The sequence below is a fragment of the Ictalurus punctatus genome, chromosome 6 (genome assembly GCF_001660625.3).
Source record: "Ictalurus punctatus breed USDA103 chromosome 6, Coco_2.0, whole genome shotgun sequence".
NCBI classification, from domain to species: domain Eukaryota; kingdom Metazoa; phylum Chordata; class Actinopteri; order Siluriformes; family Ictaluridae; genus Ictalurus; species Ictalurus punctatus.
Window position 1 is genome coordinate 31,698,961 of NC_030421.2, and position 20,801 is coordinate 31,719,761.

Here is a 20,801-nt window from a genome sequence, read left to right on the forward strand (position 1 = left end):
CTTCATGAAGCTCGCTTTATGCACAAGGGCACTGTCATGCTGGAACAGGTTTGGGCTTCTTAGTTCCAGTGAAGGGAAAAAGACATTCTATACAATTGTGTGGCTAAAACCTTGTGGCAACAGTTTGAGGACGAACGAAATATGGGTGTGATGGTCAGATGTCCACATACTTTTAGCCATATGGTGTATTTTTAAGCCTAGTCATTTCAATTTCCAGGCAAAACTAATAGATTTATCATTTCTTCACCCCTGTATCAGTTGCTTTTGTATAGTTTTTCTTCTGCATTAGTAACCGAATTGGAAAATTTAAAATTTCTACGCCACTACATGGCTCTAAAACATTACATTTACTTTATAAAGCCTGGGTTTTTACGTTCTCTTACTAGCTAGAGTTAGATATACGAGCATGTTTGTGTCAGATAAACAGGCCCAATGATGCAATTGACAATCCAATGACCTGTGCTTGTTGTTCTTGAGGATGACATGACACCTTAAATATAAATATATATAACTCTTAAAAGAAAAGGAATATCACATTTGTCTAAACTTAGACATAATAAAAAAAATATATTATAGATGATTCCGTTTCAGATCATGTTTCTGTTACATTTTCTTTCAATAGTTTCCCCAGTGTTGCACTTCTCACTGCTCACTGCGCTATTCAAACCTGACCGCTTTAATATCATCTCATCATTCCACAGAGTTTGCTCACAAACCATATCCATTATCAGGTTAGTGCCTTTTAAAAACCCACCAACTGGCAAATGCACTTAAACTGCTGGCAGCGCCAGGTAGGTTTTTCATAACGATTTAATATCAATTTTTTAATAAAAAAAACAAAAAAAAACAACAACTCCAGAATATGACATTCCGCAATATAACCTAAAGTCATTTACATTCGGGCTTGATCAAATTCAATACTTCACAACCACTTATCTGTGAGCTTGAATTAAAACTGCATTCAGACATCCCTGCTTGCTCTGCCTCTGCGCCAAATGTTAAACTACAGCCAGGATGAATCACAGACACTGACAAATGAACACACAGTAATGTGTCAGTGTGTTGGGGCTAATTACACGCCATGTGGCTGCATTTTCCAAAACGATAAACCTCCATAACATTGTGAGTAACAGAAATGACTTATTAGAATGATGCAATGAGAGTCTGTGCATAATTAGAACATTATCCATGTGGATTTCAGGAGTGGAATGTAACATTTCTGAGCAGGAAGTGAAATTACTCACGTAACCCCTAAAGTGGCAAATGGAGAGGGGGTAAAAATCTTTATTCCAGATCTCGCTTGCATCTCTTGTACTATCTTTTCAGATTCTCCATGTCTTACTACCTTGTGCATTGAGAAATCAATCTGGATGTGTTTGTTTGCTTCTCTGGCGTGCATGCGACGTAATTGTGTGTGTCTGTGCGTGTATGTGTGTGCGGGTGTGTTATCAGGCCCTGTAGGGAGTCGCTGCCTGGGGATACACCGCAGAGCCTGCTCTTTAGACGATGTGATTTGGATGCCATTTTAAAGCCCTCGGAGTTCGGCTAAGCTTTTAATTGGGCTTAATGAACTAAGGGAGAACCGATATGGTGGTCAGGCACGTTAATTAGCTGTCACTGTGGGGGTGAGTGGGCTCTGCATCATTAGGATGACAAAAACGAGCGGAATGTGACACGATTACATGAAATATAGCAGCTTTATCCCTTATGATTTCCGGAATGTAATAATCACAAAGTGGGATTCGCGTGTCACTTCTCTGTGTGATATACGTAACGTGTCTGGTCGAGAGACGTGACTGCTGCGATCACTTCAGCCCTGTGTGATAGACAAATGCAGACTTGAGAAGCTGAGAAGTGTGGCGCTTGCAATTCTAAGGAGCCCAGGCTATGGTGTTTGCACACTTGCGCATAAGCAGTTCTCATAGCAGTCCTTCACCCAGAAGTGCTATCACTGCTAATAATAAACACGTTTTAGTTGGCGGATGGTGCGTTATGCAAATGAGACCTGTTCCCACATGTACAGTATTTTCTGCTTGCTTTCATTTGTTGGTTTTAATTTTTGGGTGTAGCATTCCTAATGGGATTATGGCATCTTGCGCATAAAATGGAAAGTTTTTTTTTTTTTTTAAGTGGTTCCTTTGGGTTCGCCACATTTGGGTCAAACCAGAGCAGAAATGTTGCAGAATACTGGGAGCTGTGGCAAAAGTAGATACTGCATCAGTGGAAAACACTTTATTTAGCGGGTTGCACTAAATAAAGATGTTCCATCATTAATTATTCGCTCAGCATATGGCATTAATTAATTCTGCCACCAAAGCATATTCAAACTTGTGCACAGGCTATAACAAATGTGTTCAAACCCTGAATCATTTCCCCATTAAACCCATTTCCTAGTTTGTTTGTTTGTTTTTTTTTGAGAATTTACATTCTCAAATAATAAAACCAAACTTGTCAATACTCTTACAAATGTATTTAAAAAACAACAACAACAAAAAAAAAAACAGGCAGAGTCATCCCATTCACCCAGGGGTTGCCTATTACTGGCAAATAAAATATAATGAAAGGAAGAGTCTTAATACAATAGAGTAGAGTAGGGAATGCAGTGAACAGAAAAAGAACATGACATGCTACAATCCTTTCACAGACTATTTGTCCATTGTCCCTCATGCATAGTTTTCTGCTCAAACTGGGTGCAGGAGAGCAAGCATACAAACATTTTCCAATCATAATTACCATTAAAATGATTTGTAATGTGTTAGATTTGACATAATAGGACAATTTAATCTTAAGAAATATGTTAACTAGTATATATTTATTTAATGACAGCTAAGTAGGACATATTGAGCGATTTTATTGCACATCAAGGAATTCAAAACATTCTCCATTTCCACTGATGGAAAGCGAGGGCATCAGTGCATCATTGGAGCAGAGAGTTCAAAACGCTTGCTCAGGCTCCCAAGTGGCGCGACAGGAAAACATTCGCCATATCATCCAGAGATCGCAAAACTGAAAATGCCACGGTCGTCTGTGGCTGGGAGTCTAAAAGAACAAAAGTGGAGGAGGAATGATATACTCTCTCTTCCCTGTCAATCACAATGACATTAACTAGTCATGGGCATCTGTGAGCTCATATACAGTACTGTACAAAGGTTTTAGGCACATGCAAGGAAATGCTGTAGAGCAAAGATGCCTTCAAAATAATGAAATTAAATCCATCCATCTTCTACCGCTTACTACTTTTCAGGGTCACGGGGGAACCTGGAGCCTATCCCAGGGAGCATCGGGCACAATGCGGGGTACACCCTGGACAGGGTGCCAATCCATCACAGGGCACAATCACATACACGTTCATACACTACGGACACTTTAGACACGCCAATCACCCTACCATGCATGTCTTTGGACTGGGGGAGGAAACCGGAATACCCGGAGGAAACCCCCGCAGCACGGGGAGAACATACAAACTCCACACACACATGGTGCCGGCGGGACTCGAACGCCAGACCCTGGAGGTGTGATGCGAACGTGCGAACCACTAAGCCACCGTGTGCCCATGAAAATAAATATTTCTACATTAAAAGAAAATACCGTAACGAGCAGTAAACTGTAGTAAATGAAACAAAGTCAATATTTGGTGTGAGAAAAAAAAAACAAATAAAATTGGTAGTCTCCGGTACAATGTGTGCAGTTTTATAAGGAAATGTGGAAGTGGAAGTGTTATCGAGCGTCTCGCAGAACCAGACACGGTTCCTTTGGAGACTTTTAATGTCGCACTCGCTTCTTATTTCTGCAGCGAATCCCAGCAGCCTTCATTGTGTTTTTTGTCTGAAAAGTGTCTCTTACCACGTAATCTGCTGCTTTCTTTACTGACATACAAACACTTTTCTGTAACATTTCATTTTGTGCTAGAAATCTAATGTTTGGGAAGCTAAAATGTTTTCGTACTGAGTCGATAATGTAGAAGTCATCAAATAAAAAAATCTATAACAAAGTTTATACAAAAAATAATAGGCTGCCTAAAACTTCTACCCAGTACTGTGTGTGAAAGAGGGCACATAACGCTTTCCTCCGAGTGTGAGCAGTTCGAAAAGTTGGCTTGTGAAATTGTCAATCATACCAGACTCATACGTCCATTGGCTCATCTGTTCTTTTTATGGGGGGGGATATATTTTTGCATTCCATTGATGTTAATATACGGAGCTCCTACACAAAATGCATAAAGGTTTGCAAGTCTGATACGGTCGTTTAACGGTTCGTTTTTTAATGCAAACCCCAAACATCCCAACTTTCCCGGAAATGCGATTTGTGTTTGCTTTCAATCACATTCATTTGAATCACATTTTATTTGTATTTTTTTACATGGTTGTATAGTGGTTGTATTCCATTCTGTTCTCTATGAACAGCCAGTGTTTGATATGACATCAGCACCAAGACAAGATTCTTGTTCATGTCAGTATACTCAGCAAATAGACTTATTCATGATTCATCAAGCTGTCTTAAATCTGTCATCTCAAGGACAAATCCTTTTATCCAGCAAAAACGGTCATAGACCTGCATGCTTTAAAGTCACCCTAGACTTTGTAAAAGATGTTTATTATGATTCAGTCTTTTCAGTAGAAATCGATCTGAACGGACAGGAGGGTCAAAGTCACTGTAGCTGCATCCTTATAAGTATTGAATATGTGGATGGAAAGTGTTATTGCATCATAAAATAGAAGAGCCAATCACATTCTAGTATGCAAATTCAGATCATATAGTGACAGTTTACCAGGGGGAAAGGCTGGGCTTGTGCAGGATTGGTGTGCTTCTGTTTATTTCAATAGCACTTTTTGTAAAATAATAGTAATATAATAGTAATATAATATATAATATCCACAGTTTAATTTTCAGTGTGCAGTTTTCTCCATATGTAATGTATGGATATGTATTTGCGCTTGTGTATCACCTGTCCAGGCCCAGCAACCTGCTGCGTGCCGTCTTTAGGCGCTGTGAGTATTTTTCTGACATGTTGATGAAGGCCGTGATGATGGATTCTTTGGCCTCGGGGTAAGGGCAGTGTGCGGTCAGGATCTCCTCTGGTATCTGCTCCAGAACATCAACATACTCCTCCACTGCAGCAGTATCCAGTCGCTCCTACAGCAGCGCAGTAACTACATGTTCAAGCAGGCAATCAAATCTGATCATTCTAATAAATATACGCACTGACAGTCAAAGGTTTCTGAACACTTGGAGTGACTTATTATAATTTAAACTTCATTAGTGCCACAATATACCATGTAATATATTTACCACTATATTTAATATATGTGAATATATGTAGGTTTTCCTGATGTATTTTACACAATCTTAAACGTATTGATTTTTAATTCACACATTTTATGCTCCTCTATCAGCAACATGCTCCAGTTTTGTTTCAGTTGTCAAATACAGTATATACTTAGAGTAAATTACAAATTTGCCTGATGATTGTCTACATATTAACCCATATACTGTATACCATAATATATGAAATATGAGACCACTGGTTGCTTGAGGTTTAGCTAAAATGCTAATGCAACTACACGTACACAAGGATAGGGTTTTTCTCGTTGCTGTTTCGATTTTATATCTATTGTACACTAAACCTCAAAAGGTTGAATAAATTGAACATTTATTTTGGTCTTAAAGACATTCTGGAAAATGTTTTTGGTTCAAATTTGTTTCCAAGTCAGACGTGAATAGTGAAGTTATTGCCAAATTTGATTTTTAAATAAGCAGATTTTTACTTCAAATTTAAATCCCCACACAAGTAACTTCTAACCCAAAAAGTGCTCTGGAAAGTAAAAAAAAAAAAAAAAAAGTATAAAATAAATAAATAAAAATCCTGGATAAAGCTCCCTCATGAACATACCAAGAGCGAGCAAAGCTTTATCAGGAATACTGTTCATTTCAAGTATAAAACACGTTTGATTGTCTTATTCCAACTTGTCGCATCGCTATTAGTCCTATATTGCCCCGTCCCAACTTTTTTGGAACGTGTTGCAGGCATCGATTCCAAAATGAACATTTATCTTCAAAAAACTATGCAGCTGATCAGGTAAAACATCAAATACCCTGTCTTTATACGTTCTTTGTTTAAATACAAGACAAAGTACATTTACAAATCAGTCCTCTTTGTTTTATTAGCATTTTCTATACTGTCCCAACTTTTTCGGAATTGGGGTTGTAAAAAAAGTAAAACATGAAGACCTTCTATGTATGTCCAAATGTTTGCCTGGTAGTGTATAGTGATATATACAGTGCCCTCCACTTATATTGGCACCCTTGGTAAATATGAGCAGAGAAGGCTGTGAAAAATTGTCTTTATTGTTGAACCTTTCACGAAAATACTCTCATGGATATCAAACAATTGCAAACAAAACCCAGGTTTATCCAATATAGGTGTGCAACAATTATTGGCACCCCTATGTATTCATATATTTGAATATATATTTTGTGATTTTTTTTTTTTTTTAACAAAAGATCAAAAGTTTAACAATAAAGACCATTTTTTCACAGCCTTCTTTGCTCATATTTACCAAAGGTGCCAATATTAGTGGAGAGCACTGTATATAATAATATATACCACAGCGCTGTTGAATTCTTAAATCTGATTGGTCAGAAGGTGTTGATTAATTTTTCAGAACAGCAGCTTGTTCTAATATGTTATAAACGCATATAATGTATCATTTCTGCATCATTTAAGCTGAATTATAAAAGTATTAAAAATGTGTTGTTGTTTAATAATGTGTGCGATATGGTGAAACATAAATAAAACATGCCGATTTTATTGAACATTTATGGAAGGAGTGTCCAGTGTCAGTACTTTGTAACAATCAAAGGTTTTATGCGAGAGTAAATCTTCAGAATGGAGGACAATGTAGTTTTTTTTTTAAATAACCATCTGCATTTTTCTCTCCTTTTTGACCGAGAAAGTGAGGGAGCAACTGTTTATACTCTTACACTATCATAACATACGTAAGTGATAACTTGTTTCATAGACAATCCACAAGTTTAAATGTAATTATAAACGGATAAAAAGTATGATGATCTTTAATAAATAAAAATGACTGACTGGTGGCAAACTGCTGTGGTGTATGAGGAATAAAAAGCATCAGTAAGTATTAGAGTGGTACAGGATAACGTCACCCCATCACTGATTATTTTCCACATTTCCACAACATTACACTTTATTCCATACATAGTCCTTACTACCACGCTACAGTAGAACCATTATCGCAACACAGGCTGGTTGTTAGGTACATTTTAAAAAATCACATCATATTACATCAAAACAGTCTTTTGCCTAAAGGCATACATAACAGTCTTTAAATCACTGCACAGCTATAATTCCTATAGTGACTAGCACAGGATGATTTTCCTCCCCTCACCACCATTGTACCAAAATAATTGCTGATGAAAATAGCTTCAGCATCAGCCTGCTGAAATATGCAGTGCCGAACAGTGCCAGAGTGATTAATACCTCCAGTCCAGCAGCGCTTAGCTCCTGCTCGAGAGAGACACACTCATCCTGCAGTCTGTCCATCACAGCCTGCTGCTGTTCCTTCACAGATATCACCTGGGAAGAGAGCCAGACAGAGAGAGAGGTAAGGATAAACAGAGGAAGGAGGCACAGATACAAGACACGGGGTTGCGTAAAAACGTGCAGAAGGCATCATTTATACGGTCTTAAATACGCCGTAGGTACCAGGAGAATTTAAATGAAAAGATTGTGATCATTTACTGAGAGTCACTGTACCAAAACTTTCGAAAGTCTGCCTGTCATTTCTCACAGTCATGAAATTACTTTAAATATTCATTCAACAAACAGATTTAGACTGTGAGAACCCCACATCCGGCGCTTCCACCTACCGTACGTTTACTTTTCCATCTCCGTTTATCATTACTAGCTCAACTCCTCTCTTTTTTTTAATCTATATGGCTATTAAGCAAGATGAGTCATATCACGTTAAGAAAATATCAAGTTACAGAAATTATTCAAATGCGTCTACCGTAATTTACGTTTCCATTATCGGTTTCCGTGTTCGTTTCATTGCGTGATAAAGCACTTTAACAGTGTTTCATTCGGTAAGAATCAGGAGCTGTGTCTGAAATCGCACAAACAATACCTGTGTACTATTAAAGACCATGTTCTTAACTGTGTAACAGCGGGGGGTGGATTGTGGGTTTGAACCCTGAGTTCTTTCCAGCTCAAGATGCTTATGCTGCATCTAACTCAGAATTCTGAATTCGTAATTATTACGACATCGGTGCAATCGAGATACAAAGTTCGAAAAACATGGCCACTTCCATATTCGCCTTTTCTTAGCAACAATCTAGACAGCTACTGTTAGTGATATGAGTGATGTACTGTATATTTTCCTTCTCAAAACAGTGAACTGTATGATATACACTCCAGTGCTGTTTATATATCCATCCTTATAGCACAATTACCATGCAAATATGTTGTGTCAAATAATACTACTGTGCAGTAATTGGGCTATAATGATGTTCATGTAAGATCAACTCGATTCACTGTCATTGTTACAATGTCATATTTAACCTTCCCAAACATCAAACGAACACTCTTTAGTTTTTTAATCAGATTTTATTGCCTACCAGCTGGTAAATGGCGAGAAACAGAATGAACAAATCATTCATTTTTCCCCTTTCAATTTGAAAGCTAGTAGCCAGCTAGCACAGCATAAAGTTACCGAAGTGACGGCAGGAAGAGATACGTAAAAGGAGAGAAATACATACCATTCAGTGGTTTCATACAATTCAAAGTCATTTACCTATATTACTAGCGTTTTATTTGAATCATTTTCAGCGAAACTGTCATAACTGTATTTGATGACAACATTATAGCAATGGTAGCTCATGCCTTAAATGATTAAATAACAAATTCTACTACTGTGTCACATCCGGTCAAAATGCATGAGCATGTCACACTTATCAATATAACTGTATAGATCATGTTGTGATTTCATTTAGCATGCCCTGCGATGGATCGGCACCCTGTCCAGGGTGTACCCCGCCTTGTGCCCCATGCTCCCTGGGATAGGCTCCAGGTTTCCCCGTGACCCTGAAAAGGATTAAGCGGTATAGAAGATGGATGGATGGACGGACGTTTCCTCACACCGACGGTGAAATTAAATCCTGGCTACGCAACTGTTGTGAAATGTATTTATAGTGAAAATATCTACAAGTGCTGTATATTATACACATAGATATGATGGACTGCATTTGTAGAACAGATAAAGCGTAGAGCACTAGAGGCGTGTTTTTAATCCAACACTGATAGGAATTCTGACCAATTGTGTCTGCAGTTATTATTTTTATTTACACCTGCCTGCGATATTTTCTAATGATCTGAAATGGTTTTATTTATCAATATCAAAACCATTTACACCACAGTGAACCTGGATAGGATAAAGCAGTTACTGACCTACAGGTCTGTCTTGCATCAATAAAGGTCAGTGTTCATGACTCCACTCTTAGAAAGACACCGGGCACAAATGGCATCCATGGAAGAGTAGTGAGATGAAAACCACTGCTGACCCAGAAGAACATTAAGGCTCGTCTGAATTTTGCCAAAACACACCTTGATGATCCTCAAACCTTTTGGGAGAACGTTCTGTGGACTGATTAGTCGAAAGTGGAACTGTTTGGAAGACAGGGGTCCTGTTACATGTGGTGTAAACCAAACACCAAATCACACAAAAAGAACATCAAACCTATGGTCAAGCATGGTGGTGGAAAAATCATGTGTGTCATTTAAACCCCTCATGTCTCTTTGCACTTGGCGAAGAATTACGTGAGTTTTCCATATACCAAGCGTTTGTTTCTCAGTTCGTGTGTTATTGTTTTGATCTTGTTCTCGTCCTTGTTTTGCCTGGTTTATGCCCGTGTGCCAATTGCCTGTTTTTTGACCGCGCTATTGTCTCATGATTTGAGTTTGTCTGCCAGCCTCTCTTTAATAAAAGCTCTTATCTGCACTTGCATCTGTCCTAACCTCCATTAAGTTTAATTACGTGACAGAATACTTCGCCTCACCATGGATGCAGCAGAAAGACGGAGGAGACATCATGCCAGAGAAGCCAAGGAAACTGTGCCAGCCTTGGATTCGATCCAGTTTCCTCAGTGGACTGCTATGGAGCTCCCAGATCCTTACGATGGATTTTTTGGCAATCCTGAATATTTTCTTGTGGACTGCCAGTTTAATTTTGCGAGTCTAGCAGACCCCAAGCCGAAGGAGAAGCAATTGCTCAAGTTCATGTGGTCCCGGTTCTTTGGACCAGCCCACCAGTGGGTGCAGCTCCTAGTGGCCAAGGGAGCCAGGGAACTTGGGAATGTAACCCCAGTTTGTGGGAAGATTTGTGACAGCATTCGGGAGTCCAGCATCTAAGGCCGATCTGGAACATCTTTTGGGGGGGCCAGCCTGGCCAATAAACCTGCCCTGCTGTTCACCACCTATTCTATGCAGGCAAAGAGGGAGGCCCCCACACCAGAGCTCCACCCTGAGACCCACGAGGTGGTTTCATCTGCCGAGCTCCAGCCAGAGGTCAACATGGTGACCTCATTACCAGAGCGCCAACCTGAGATCCACGAGGTGGTCTCACCTGTCCCAGGTCGCTGACACGGACAACCAATTTCTGCTCACGCCCGATTCTGCTGACCCGGCAAACCAAGTTCTGCTCATGCCCGATTCTGCTGACCCGGTAAACCAAGTTCTGCTCATGCCCGATTCTGCTGACCCGGTAAACCAAGTTCTGCTCACGCCCGATTCTGCTGACCCGGCAAACCAAGTTCTGCTCACGCCCGAGTCTGCTGACACGGCCAACCAAGTTATGATCATGCTGGAGTCTGATGACACAGCCAACCAAGCTCTGCGTACACTTGAGTCTGGTGACACAGCCAACCGAGTTCAGCCTGCAGAGTCAATGGAGAATGACGCTCAGCCCTTCTGCATGACTGAGGATGCCGCTCAGCATCCCCATACAGGTGAGTACGCGGCTCAGCCTCCCTGCCCCGATGAGGACGTCGCTCTGCCTTCCTGCTCCAATGAGGACGTCGCTCTGCCTTCCTGCTCCGCTGAGGACGCCACTCAAAATCCCTGCTCAGCTGAGGACACCGCTCAAAATCCCTGCTCAGCTGAGGATGCCTCTCAGACTCCCTGTTCAACTGAAGACTTTTTGCCCAGAGGGCCAGGACTGTCAGGGGAGGGAAGTGTGTTCTAGTGCTCCGGGAGGAGCACCTGGGGGGGGGGGGGTGTTTCTGTCACAATTTCTCCTCGAGCTAGTGCTGTAGCATGCTTTGTGCTCGGAAACCCGCAGCGTGAGCTCAAAGCGCGAGCTCATAGCGAGTGCATGCTTTTAGGTTTTTGGTGACACTGACTTTGTTCACTTTCAACACGTGCATTTGTTATGGTTTATGTCCTGTCTCCGCCCCTGTATTGTCATTGGCCGTTTCCCGTGTGTCATCATTAGACTCAGCTGTTTTGTGTTCACCCTTGATTACATTTGTCATTTAAACCCCTCATGTCTCTTTGCGAAGTATTACGTGAGTTTTCCATATACCAAGCGTTTGTTTCTCAGTTCATGTGTTATTGTTTTGATCTTGTTCTCGCCCTCGTTCTCGATTCCTGTTTTGCCTTGTTTATGCCCGTTTGCCGTTCGCCTCACCAATTGCCTGTTTTTGACCATGCTATTGTCTCATGATTTGGATTCGTCTGCCTGCCTCTCTATAATAAAAGCTCTTATCTGCACTTGCATCCGTCCTAACCTCCATTACATTAAATAATGTGACAGTTGGTAACAATAATATGATTTTATTTATTAAAGAAATGCCTATGCAGCTCCACATTTTTGGATTATTTCTTTCTGGGTTTGCCCCTATTTCAAAGTGAAATCTATCAATAGTGGAACGCACTTCCTATCAGCGTGAAAGGTTCTATAGAATAAAACCTGCGTCCTCCTGTCCAGCCAGGCTTTCTACCACTTTAAGATTTATCTTCAAAGACAATTCTGTACAGGTTGGAATGAAGTAGATCTGCTTAAAAATCCATAACACAGGATATTGAATGAGAGAGAACAGAGAGAGAGAAGATGTTGCTTTCATTTGTACGGTGCACTGAATGAGACGAACGAGAGGGCCAGATGATTACATGACTCATATCTCATGTCTCAGAGAGTGTGCCCTCTCAAACAGCATGTATGTATCACCAAAGCTATTAACATATTGAATATGAACCCTGTCCCCTTTTCTCATCATTACTGCAATAGAGGTGAGGAATTTAATAATCATACCCAGGCAAATAGCATATCATCCCATTCAGAGCTGCAGTTACGTAATGTGGGGAAAGGTGTGTTAAAAACGTTAGCAGTGAGGTGATAAGGCCTGCTAATGGGTCATTTTTATGCAGTGGAACACCACAGAGAAAAGTAGGCTGAGAGAGTGACTGTTTCCCATTTTCCGTGTGTGTGTGTGTGTATGTGTGAGGCTGTGTTTTAAAAATTGATCTAATTACTTACATTCAGGACAAAACCAATAGATCCACATGAATCTGTTATTGTTCAAAAACAAATGGGAACATTGAATCTCAAAGAATGACTCACCGCAGCATGTGTGTGTGTGTGTGTGTGTTGCAAAAATACACGTTTTATGTCAGAGCTATCCATTTATATTCTTACAATGTGAAGGTATTTGTAATGCACAACACACTCCCCTGCCTCCCATCAAAACCAGAGGACCGTGACTGTTACCGAGAGCATACTACACGTTCCATCAGTTCAGCTACTTTTACTTTCTTACATTACTGCCTTCTTCATTTTGCTGCCAAAGGACCCATTTTTGTTCAACAACATAAAGACAATTGGCATTTTCTCACCATAGATAGCCTCCCGTGGGCCGGGGATTGGGAACCTATAGCTCATCAGCCATATCTAGCTCATAAACTGAATTCCTGTGTTTTTTGTTTTGGGTTTATTTCGACCCCGTCTGATCATTTACCAGTTCTCACCTGCTAGCTAGCACTCACCTATCATTTAACAGCTACTTACTGGGGACAGTAAAGAAGTGCTGAGAAGATGTAATGACTGGTTTCACGTGTCTCAGAGCACGTGCTTATCTTCACCTAGCATGTGCTTGCTCAAGACACACGAAGACACATCTTTTTTTAATCTGCTGCTCATGCTACAATAGAGAGCAGCTGAACACACTCAAACACTGGACACATTGTCTTTCATCGGGTGGAAAGTTCTCCACGATGGGAACCGATCTGTAGTTCATTGCTGCATTGTGAGACTCTTAGGAACCAGAAAATGGTTCTTCTATGGTATCACTAAACTTAAACACATCAAGGGGTTCAGGATTCTTCAGTTCCTAAACGGGCTCCCTGATTTCTTCTGTTTTTGTCTACATCTCATACTAAATTGTTTCATAAATTAAAACGAAATCTAAGATAAAACCAAGGTAGCCCGAGTAAACACAAAATATGTGAAATGTATTTGTATTGCCATGTATGCCATGAAAATGTATTTGCTATGTCATGGCAAACTAGTGACTTCATTTCCCAGAATGCAGCGCAAGCTACAAACATGGCCGACGACTACAGCTCCCAAAGCTACACACAGACATGTCACCTTCTCCTGAGGACTAAACAAACACACCTCTTCCCAATTACACTCACAATCACACCACGCATAAAAGAGACTACTCATTCGCTAGTTCTTCGTGAAGTATTACGCTCAGTTATCATTTGTCTCTGTTGTTTACCAAGCCTTTGTTTTGTGTTGTTATTCTGGTTTCGGCTTTGTTTACTCTATCGACCTTGGTTCTCTGCCTTGCCTGTTTTGTACTGTTTGCCTGATCGTGTGACCCTTGCCTGTTTTGTGTTTCGATTTCTGGCTATACCTTCGGATTTGTTTGCTGATTAAACCGCCGTACCTGCAATTGCTTCTGTCTCATCCAACATTACGTGACAGTATTTGCCCCCATAGATTTGATTCCCAAAATCTATGAAACTGCATTCATTATGGGGTTCAGTTGGACTAGACCTGATTACTGTCAGCCCGGTTCAATCAAATCAACACTTAAACTTTTTCAACAAGTTGCTGAAAAGGTCTTACCCAGTAACACAGTATACCAAAAATTGAAAGAAATTCCAGAAATCATGAGGAAGGAGGTGATTGAAACACATCAGTCTGGGACAAGTTACAAAGCTATTCCTGTCTTGCATTAATAAAGGTCAATGTTCATGACTCCACTATCAGAAAGACACTGGGCAAAAATGTCATCCATGGAAGAGTAACCCAGAAGAACTTTAAAGCTCGTCTGAATTTTGCCAAAACACACCTTGATGATCTGCAATCATTTGGGAGAACGTTCTGTGGACTGATGAGTCAAAACTGATTGGAAGACAGGGGTCCCGTTACATCTGGTGTAAACCAAACACCAAATCACACAAAAAGAACATCATACCCACAGTCAAGCATGGTGGAGGAAGTGTGATGGTGTGGGGATGCTTTACTGCTTCAGGGACTGGGCAACTTGCAGTAATTGAGGGAAACTTGAATTCTGCTCTCTACCAGAAAATCCTAAAGGAGAATGCCCGGTCTTCAGTCCGTAAACTGAAACTCAAGTGCGACTGGATTATGCAGCAAAACAATGATCCAAAGCATAGGAGTAAATCCTAGTCCTAGAAGTAAGTGAAAGACTGATCTTCAGTTGTTCGTTTGGTTGCAGTTATTGACGCTAAAGGATTCACAACCAGATTTTAAGTTTAAGGGGGCAGTTAGTTTTTCACGTGGGTGATGGGTGGATAACCTTTTCTGCTCCAATAAATAAATAAATAAATAAATAAATAAATGAATAACCGTATAATAAATAAATAAATAAATAAAAACAAAGGCAACTTTGTTTAACGTTGTACTTCATTTGAAGATCTAAAACTGTTTAGTATGACAAATACACAAAAACAGAAGAAATTAGGATGTGGCAAATAATTTTTCACAGCACTGTAGATACACGATTTGTTAATTTGCTCTAAAAACGTGCTTTAACGGATCCACAGTGGTGCAATAGAAGAATCAAATCCGTGGTTGGGAGCAAAGAGAGAAAAATTGAACATGCTATTTGAGTAGGAGGGATGGCATACTCTCTCTCGCGCGTGCTCTCTCTCTCTCCTGTCAGTCACAGTGACACTAAACGATCATGGCTGCCCGTGAGCTCACGTATGCAGAAGAGGCCTTTCCTCCAAGCGTGTTACGCTGATTTGGTTTATCATCATTTTAATCGACATTAAAAAGGTCCACAATTTCTGCCCATGATCTTGTTGCATTTGTATAATAAAGTCTCATAAAGGGAAAAATACAGATAGTGTTATATGATCAGTATTAAAAAAACGAGCCTTTGCAGCAACATTTCATTATACAACTCAACATTTCATTATACATTATTCCGTGTAAATCCAGCCTTTTGTTCTAACCCCAGCACCAAGATAAATGTCTTGTCCGACGTCTTGTCCATATCAGTATACTCAGCAAATAAAGTGATTCATGAAACTCTCAAATCCTTAACCTTAAGGACAGATCTGTTCATTCAGTAAAGACATAACACTGCCTGGGTGTTTCCCAAGAGCATAACAGCAGCATGATGGTGCTATTCATTTTCCAGTTCACAGCTCCGTCACTGACCACAGAAACGCTCTCAGACCTGGGATTTTAACTGCCGTTCGTCCATCTGCTGGCTGCATTCTGTTACCAATGAGCTATTCGACCCTCTGTTTACAGTCCCATATCTAAATATTGAGATGATAACCACTTTTAATTAGCTTTTCACTTGATACTTCAGTGCATTTCCGAGTGCCATATTGAACAGCGTTCTGAAAGGTCAAATTTGCATATAATTGAGTTTTTTCATTATCACTGTAGACACACCGCAACATGGCTTTAATCGGAATTTCTCAAGCTCCTTTTGCGTCTGTTTACGGGTTTGTGTCAGAGGGGATTTCTATGTACGTACATGTCTGTGTATAAAGGGAATATTTCTGAATCAATTTAATGAATACCTCTGTGAATTCTGCTGCACTCAGTGTCTGTTCTAAGAAAATAATCAATGACGGGATGGTAGAATGTGCCAGATACAGAGCGGGGTTCCTCTTAAAACCGTGAAGTGGATTATTTTCCACTAGCAGCACATCCTGAAGTGTTTTATTATTCTTATAGCACTGCAACTTTTGATCCATTCATAGTAATGTTTAATGCTGTGGAACATTCGCAGAGCAAATCGGAAGCACTACTTCGTTTCCTCATTTGCACTTTGAACTTTGTGGCACGTTAAGATGTCTGGAAAGAACACGTCAACTTCGTGGTATTGAGGGAGCTCGCTATGGAATACTTCACCCAGCTCGGCTTCGCATTACATATAACGGTGTCCAGAAGGACTTTATTTCAGCGGAGGAAGCAGGAGACTACATTAAACTCTTGATATCGGGGTGAACTGCATCACCTATACAGTGGAGTTTTTTTCACTTTTATTCTTTTTTTGCACTCGGCCTTCCAGCCCTACAGAATTCGGATTCTTATTGAAGATATTGTCGGTGCATTACTTCGTCTAGATTCTGTGGACTCACTCCTCTTAAATCTACTTCTGTATTAATGTGCTTCTCTGTGTTTGATGCTCTGACTGTGTTAGAGTTTATTTCATTTTGTTAGTGTTGTTTCCTCATCTTTACGTGCTGGGTGGTACTTTTAATTTTGTTTTCCTTTGTTTTGTTTTTTTCTGTTTCTTTTTCTTCTTCTCAATGAAATATTTGGGAAAGGTAAGGGAGGAGAGAAGAGGAAAGGTAAATGAATCACATGAAAATGAATCACATGTAAATGAGTCACATTTAAATGAATCACACGTAAATGAATCATATGAAAATGAATAAATATATTAAAACATATGCAAAGCCCTCCATCCTGAAGACTTTCCACTGCAGGCTCATTCCATGCATGCTAAATAGACGTCTCCTCACAGAAAGCCGACAATTACAAGTCACCGTGAATGAATTGTTACTAAGGAAATGAAAACATGCTAGCAAGAGCACATTAATAGAAACCTGTGAGTTGTCTTGCAGCCGGCGCTACTGTCGAAGCTGCTGTTATAGGCGATGAATCTGTCTGATTAGAATCCGGAAGTGTTGTGATATACAGAAAATGAATCAATAACTACTATGAATTATTCAGTAATGACACTATTAAGGGTACAGTTGCTTGACATACTAATATTGGCCCCCTTGGTAAATATGAGCAGAGAAGGCTATGAAAATTTGTCTTTATTGTTTAACCTTTTGATCTTTTGTTTAAAAAAAAAAAAAACATTCACTGAAATACTCTACTCTCATGTTTATCAAACACCTACTAAAATTTAACAAAGTTTTTTGGGGGGATAAAACTGTGTTTTGTTTGCAATTGTTTGGTATCCATGAGAGAGGTGTGAGGTGAACGTGCTAACCACTATTTATTTGTACTTATTATGTGGTAATTGCTACAAAATAATCAGTACAACAGAAAATTTATTGGGAAACGTATGTAGTAGTAAGATTGAGGAACCTCTGGGGGTTGATTTACACTAGTTGGACCCTGGGGAAACAAGAACACAATGTATCTGCACAATATCTTTTTATCTGTCAGTGTAACTAAGGTTGTGTTGGGGTTTTTTTTTTTACTGTAGCTAAGAGGGATACTATGCCACTAATGTTTTACATGGCTGTCATTTTGTAATTTTATTCTTCAGCAACTTTGTAAACATACACGCCTGACAATTAACCAACAGTCGATTAGAAAATTTTCGATGACGAGGGCTTGGGACATGAGGAGAGAACAGGCAGACACACAGAGCAAGTAGAGTTATGTGTGTGTGTGTGTGTGTGTGTGCGCGTGCTATAGATTGAATATATGCAGAGGACTGAAGTTAATGAGGATTATTTACATACCAGCAGTGTTCACTGATATGGTCTATTCAGTGTGCATATACACCAGATGAAGAGGTATTGGTGATATGAAGAGTGTGATTGTTTTGCTTTATGTACCTGCTGAAGGACTTGCACCCACTCTTCATGCTGATTGGCTGCTGGAGGCCGTGATATCAGTCTGTAGAGCAGGTCCTCTCTTAGCTGGCATACTGGCTCTACTGTGGCCAAGCGAAACGCTTCACGTTCATGCTCCAATCTCAGTTCTATACACACACACACACACACACACACACACACACACACACACACATATAAATCACATCATACACATTAGAAGCATAACGCAATGCCACTATCTGTATTTGTATCCGTATCTGTATTCGGATTGAAACCTAAACCATGTTGATAAGAGAGAGATTAGAGGAAAATAGTGAGATTGGTTTGAGCTGCCAAGAAGGATATAGCAACTCAAATAACCCCTCTTTACAACCGTGGTGAGAAGAAAAGCATCTCAGCATGCACAAAACATCAAGCCTTGACGTGGGAGAGCTACAACAGCAGAAGAACATCAGGTTCCACTCCTGTCAGCCAAGAACAAGAATCTGAGACTATCATGGGCACCTGAACTGACCTAACCTAGACAGTTGGGTGGGTGGGGGGGGGGTCACCTGGTCTTTTTCCAGTCTTCAACTGTCCAATTTTGGTAAGTCTATGCTCATGATAGCCTCAGATTCTTGCTCTTGGCTGACAGGAGTGGAACCTGATGTGGTCTTCTGAAGTGGTAGCCCATCCATGTCAAGGTTTGAAGTGTTGTACATTCTGAGATGCTTTTCTGCTCACCACGGTTGTAAAGACTGATTATTTGAGTTACTATATAGACTTCCTGTCGGCTCAAACCGGTCTGGTCATTCTCCTCTCATCAACAAGGTGTTTCAGCCTGCAGACCCTCCACACACGGGATGTTTTTCGCACCATTTTGTGTAAACTCTAGAAACTGCTGTGGGTGAAATTCCCAGGAGATCAGCGGGTTCTGAAAAACTCAAACCTAAAATACTGTTCATTCTGACGTTTGACGTGAACATTAACCGAAGCTCTCGGCCTGTATCGGCACGATTTTATGCATCGTGCTCCTGCGACATGATCGGCTGATTGGATAACTGTGTAAATGAGCAGGTGCACAGATGTTCCTATTAAAGTGGACGCTGAGTGTATTTATATCTGTTTAGATCCCTTTTTTAAAAGACTTCGGAGTTTTTAATTGAAGATATTTTTATCGGTACGACCCCGCTATCTGAGTCCATCATATACTGCAATCTGTAGTTTCTTATATGGATTATTATATTGCTTATAGTAGGAAGCTAATCTAGCTCGCTAATGTTTCAGACCAAACGATCCATGCCCACGCTGATGTCAGTACTTCATAACTTTAAAGCAGTAGAACAGAATTTTACACATAAACTTACAGTCTTGCATTGTTCACTTGGAATCTGTTCCCATTTCATACACAGAGAAACATTCCTAGCTCTGCGTAACGTGATGTAACCGACTACAGTATACATATATCTGTGTATGCTATAAACGATACAAATGCAAATCACTTAACCAAGGCAACATTGCCACATTTTAGTAATATAATCTACTCTGACACTGGCTCTGACATTAGCCTGCTAAAAAAACACTGCCTGATGCCATTATTGCGCTCCAGGACACTAATGGCAAAACATCTGCTTCTAAAGAGTAAAAAAGCATAATAGCACTGTTCTTAACATCGTTATATACTAATGTTATGTTCTCCATTAAACTGATGATAATTATTTATTACCAGCATGCAGCAGATCAGTGAAGAGGTCTCCATCTTCCCCTTCATCCAGTCTGCTTCTAGTCAGGAAGTTCCTCATGTCTGCCTCCACTCGCTCCCTAAAACAGGGCAATGAGACGCAGCACATCGGACACTCTCACATCTGGGACTCTCTTTTTGAGTGTAGTTGTAGTTTCTGTGTAGAACCGTATCAGATCGTTTTCCAAGGTGAACCCTTTTTTGCATCTAAAAACCCATAATTATCCAGTGAACTCTTAAAGAACCCTTGAAGAACCCTTTTTTGTAAGAGTGTACTGATGGATATCTTTACAGCATCTTTGAAAGTCTCTGTTATTGGAACTATAAGACTTGAACCAAAAATAACATTCGCACATGGTTCCTGTTTACCCCATCCGCATCCCCAAACCCCCCCACCCCCACCCACACACACACACACAGATGTTGGCAATGAGCCAAAACATGTTTGTTATCTGAAGTTTGCTTCTTTTATATTGCACTTGAGCTGTGAGGCTAATGTAGCTAATGAATAAGGGAAGGTTATAGCCTCCAGTTTAGCGTTGTAGATTCTTCGTGTCTGACTCAATCCATATTGAGTTGTTTAGTATCTCAAACAGATGTATTTGGTTTCTGACTTACTGTTGTCTATAAAAATAGACAAAGGGCCGTTACGGATCTGAAAACAGAATCCCAGTCACTTTTTTGTTTTGATGGTTCGTTGTCTGGTTTGCGGATGAGGCCCAACATTTGGAGGTGGGATTATATATTCCTAGTGATTCAGATGGTAATATGGTTCCAGCTTCACTTTTATATATTATTGTCAACCATACTGAATTACTCTACTGTTACGTATGTTCGTGTTAATGGAAAGATACTACGCCGATGTGTGATGTAGCCATAAGTTTCCGTTACTTGTAAGCTACATTAGCCTTGTAGCCTTGAAGAAGCACACTTCAGACGTGAAACATGTCGTGGCCGATCCATTCCGTGGATAATAATAAGAAAGTT

The 20,801-nt window shown here is 40.1% G+C and overlaps 1 protein-coding gene across 1 annotated transcript in view; it reads right to left on the bottom strand.

Moving 5' to 3' along the window:
* The window catches only part of LOC108266140 (coiled-coil domain-containing protein 148), a 97,578-nt gene that overhangs the window by 47,050 nt on the left and 29,727 nt on the right, over window positions 1–20,801 (bottom strand). The window contains exons 5-8 of the mRNA XM_017469173.3: window positions 19,800–19,894; window positions 18,095–18,240; window positions 7,502–7,597; window positions 4,946–5,133 (exon numbers count right to left, since the gene is read on the bottom strand). Coding sequence (XP_017324662.3) covers window positions 4,946–5,133; window positions 7,502–7,597; window positions 18,095–18,240; window positions 19,800–19,894 — 525 coding nt within the window. The remainder of the gene's footprint in view (window positions 1–4,945; window positions 5,134–7,501; window positions 7,598–18,094; window positions 18,241–19,799; window positions 19,895–20,801) is intronic.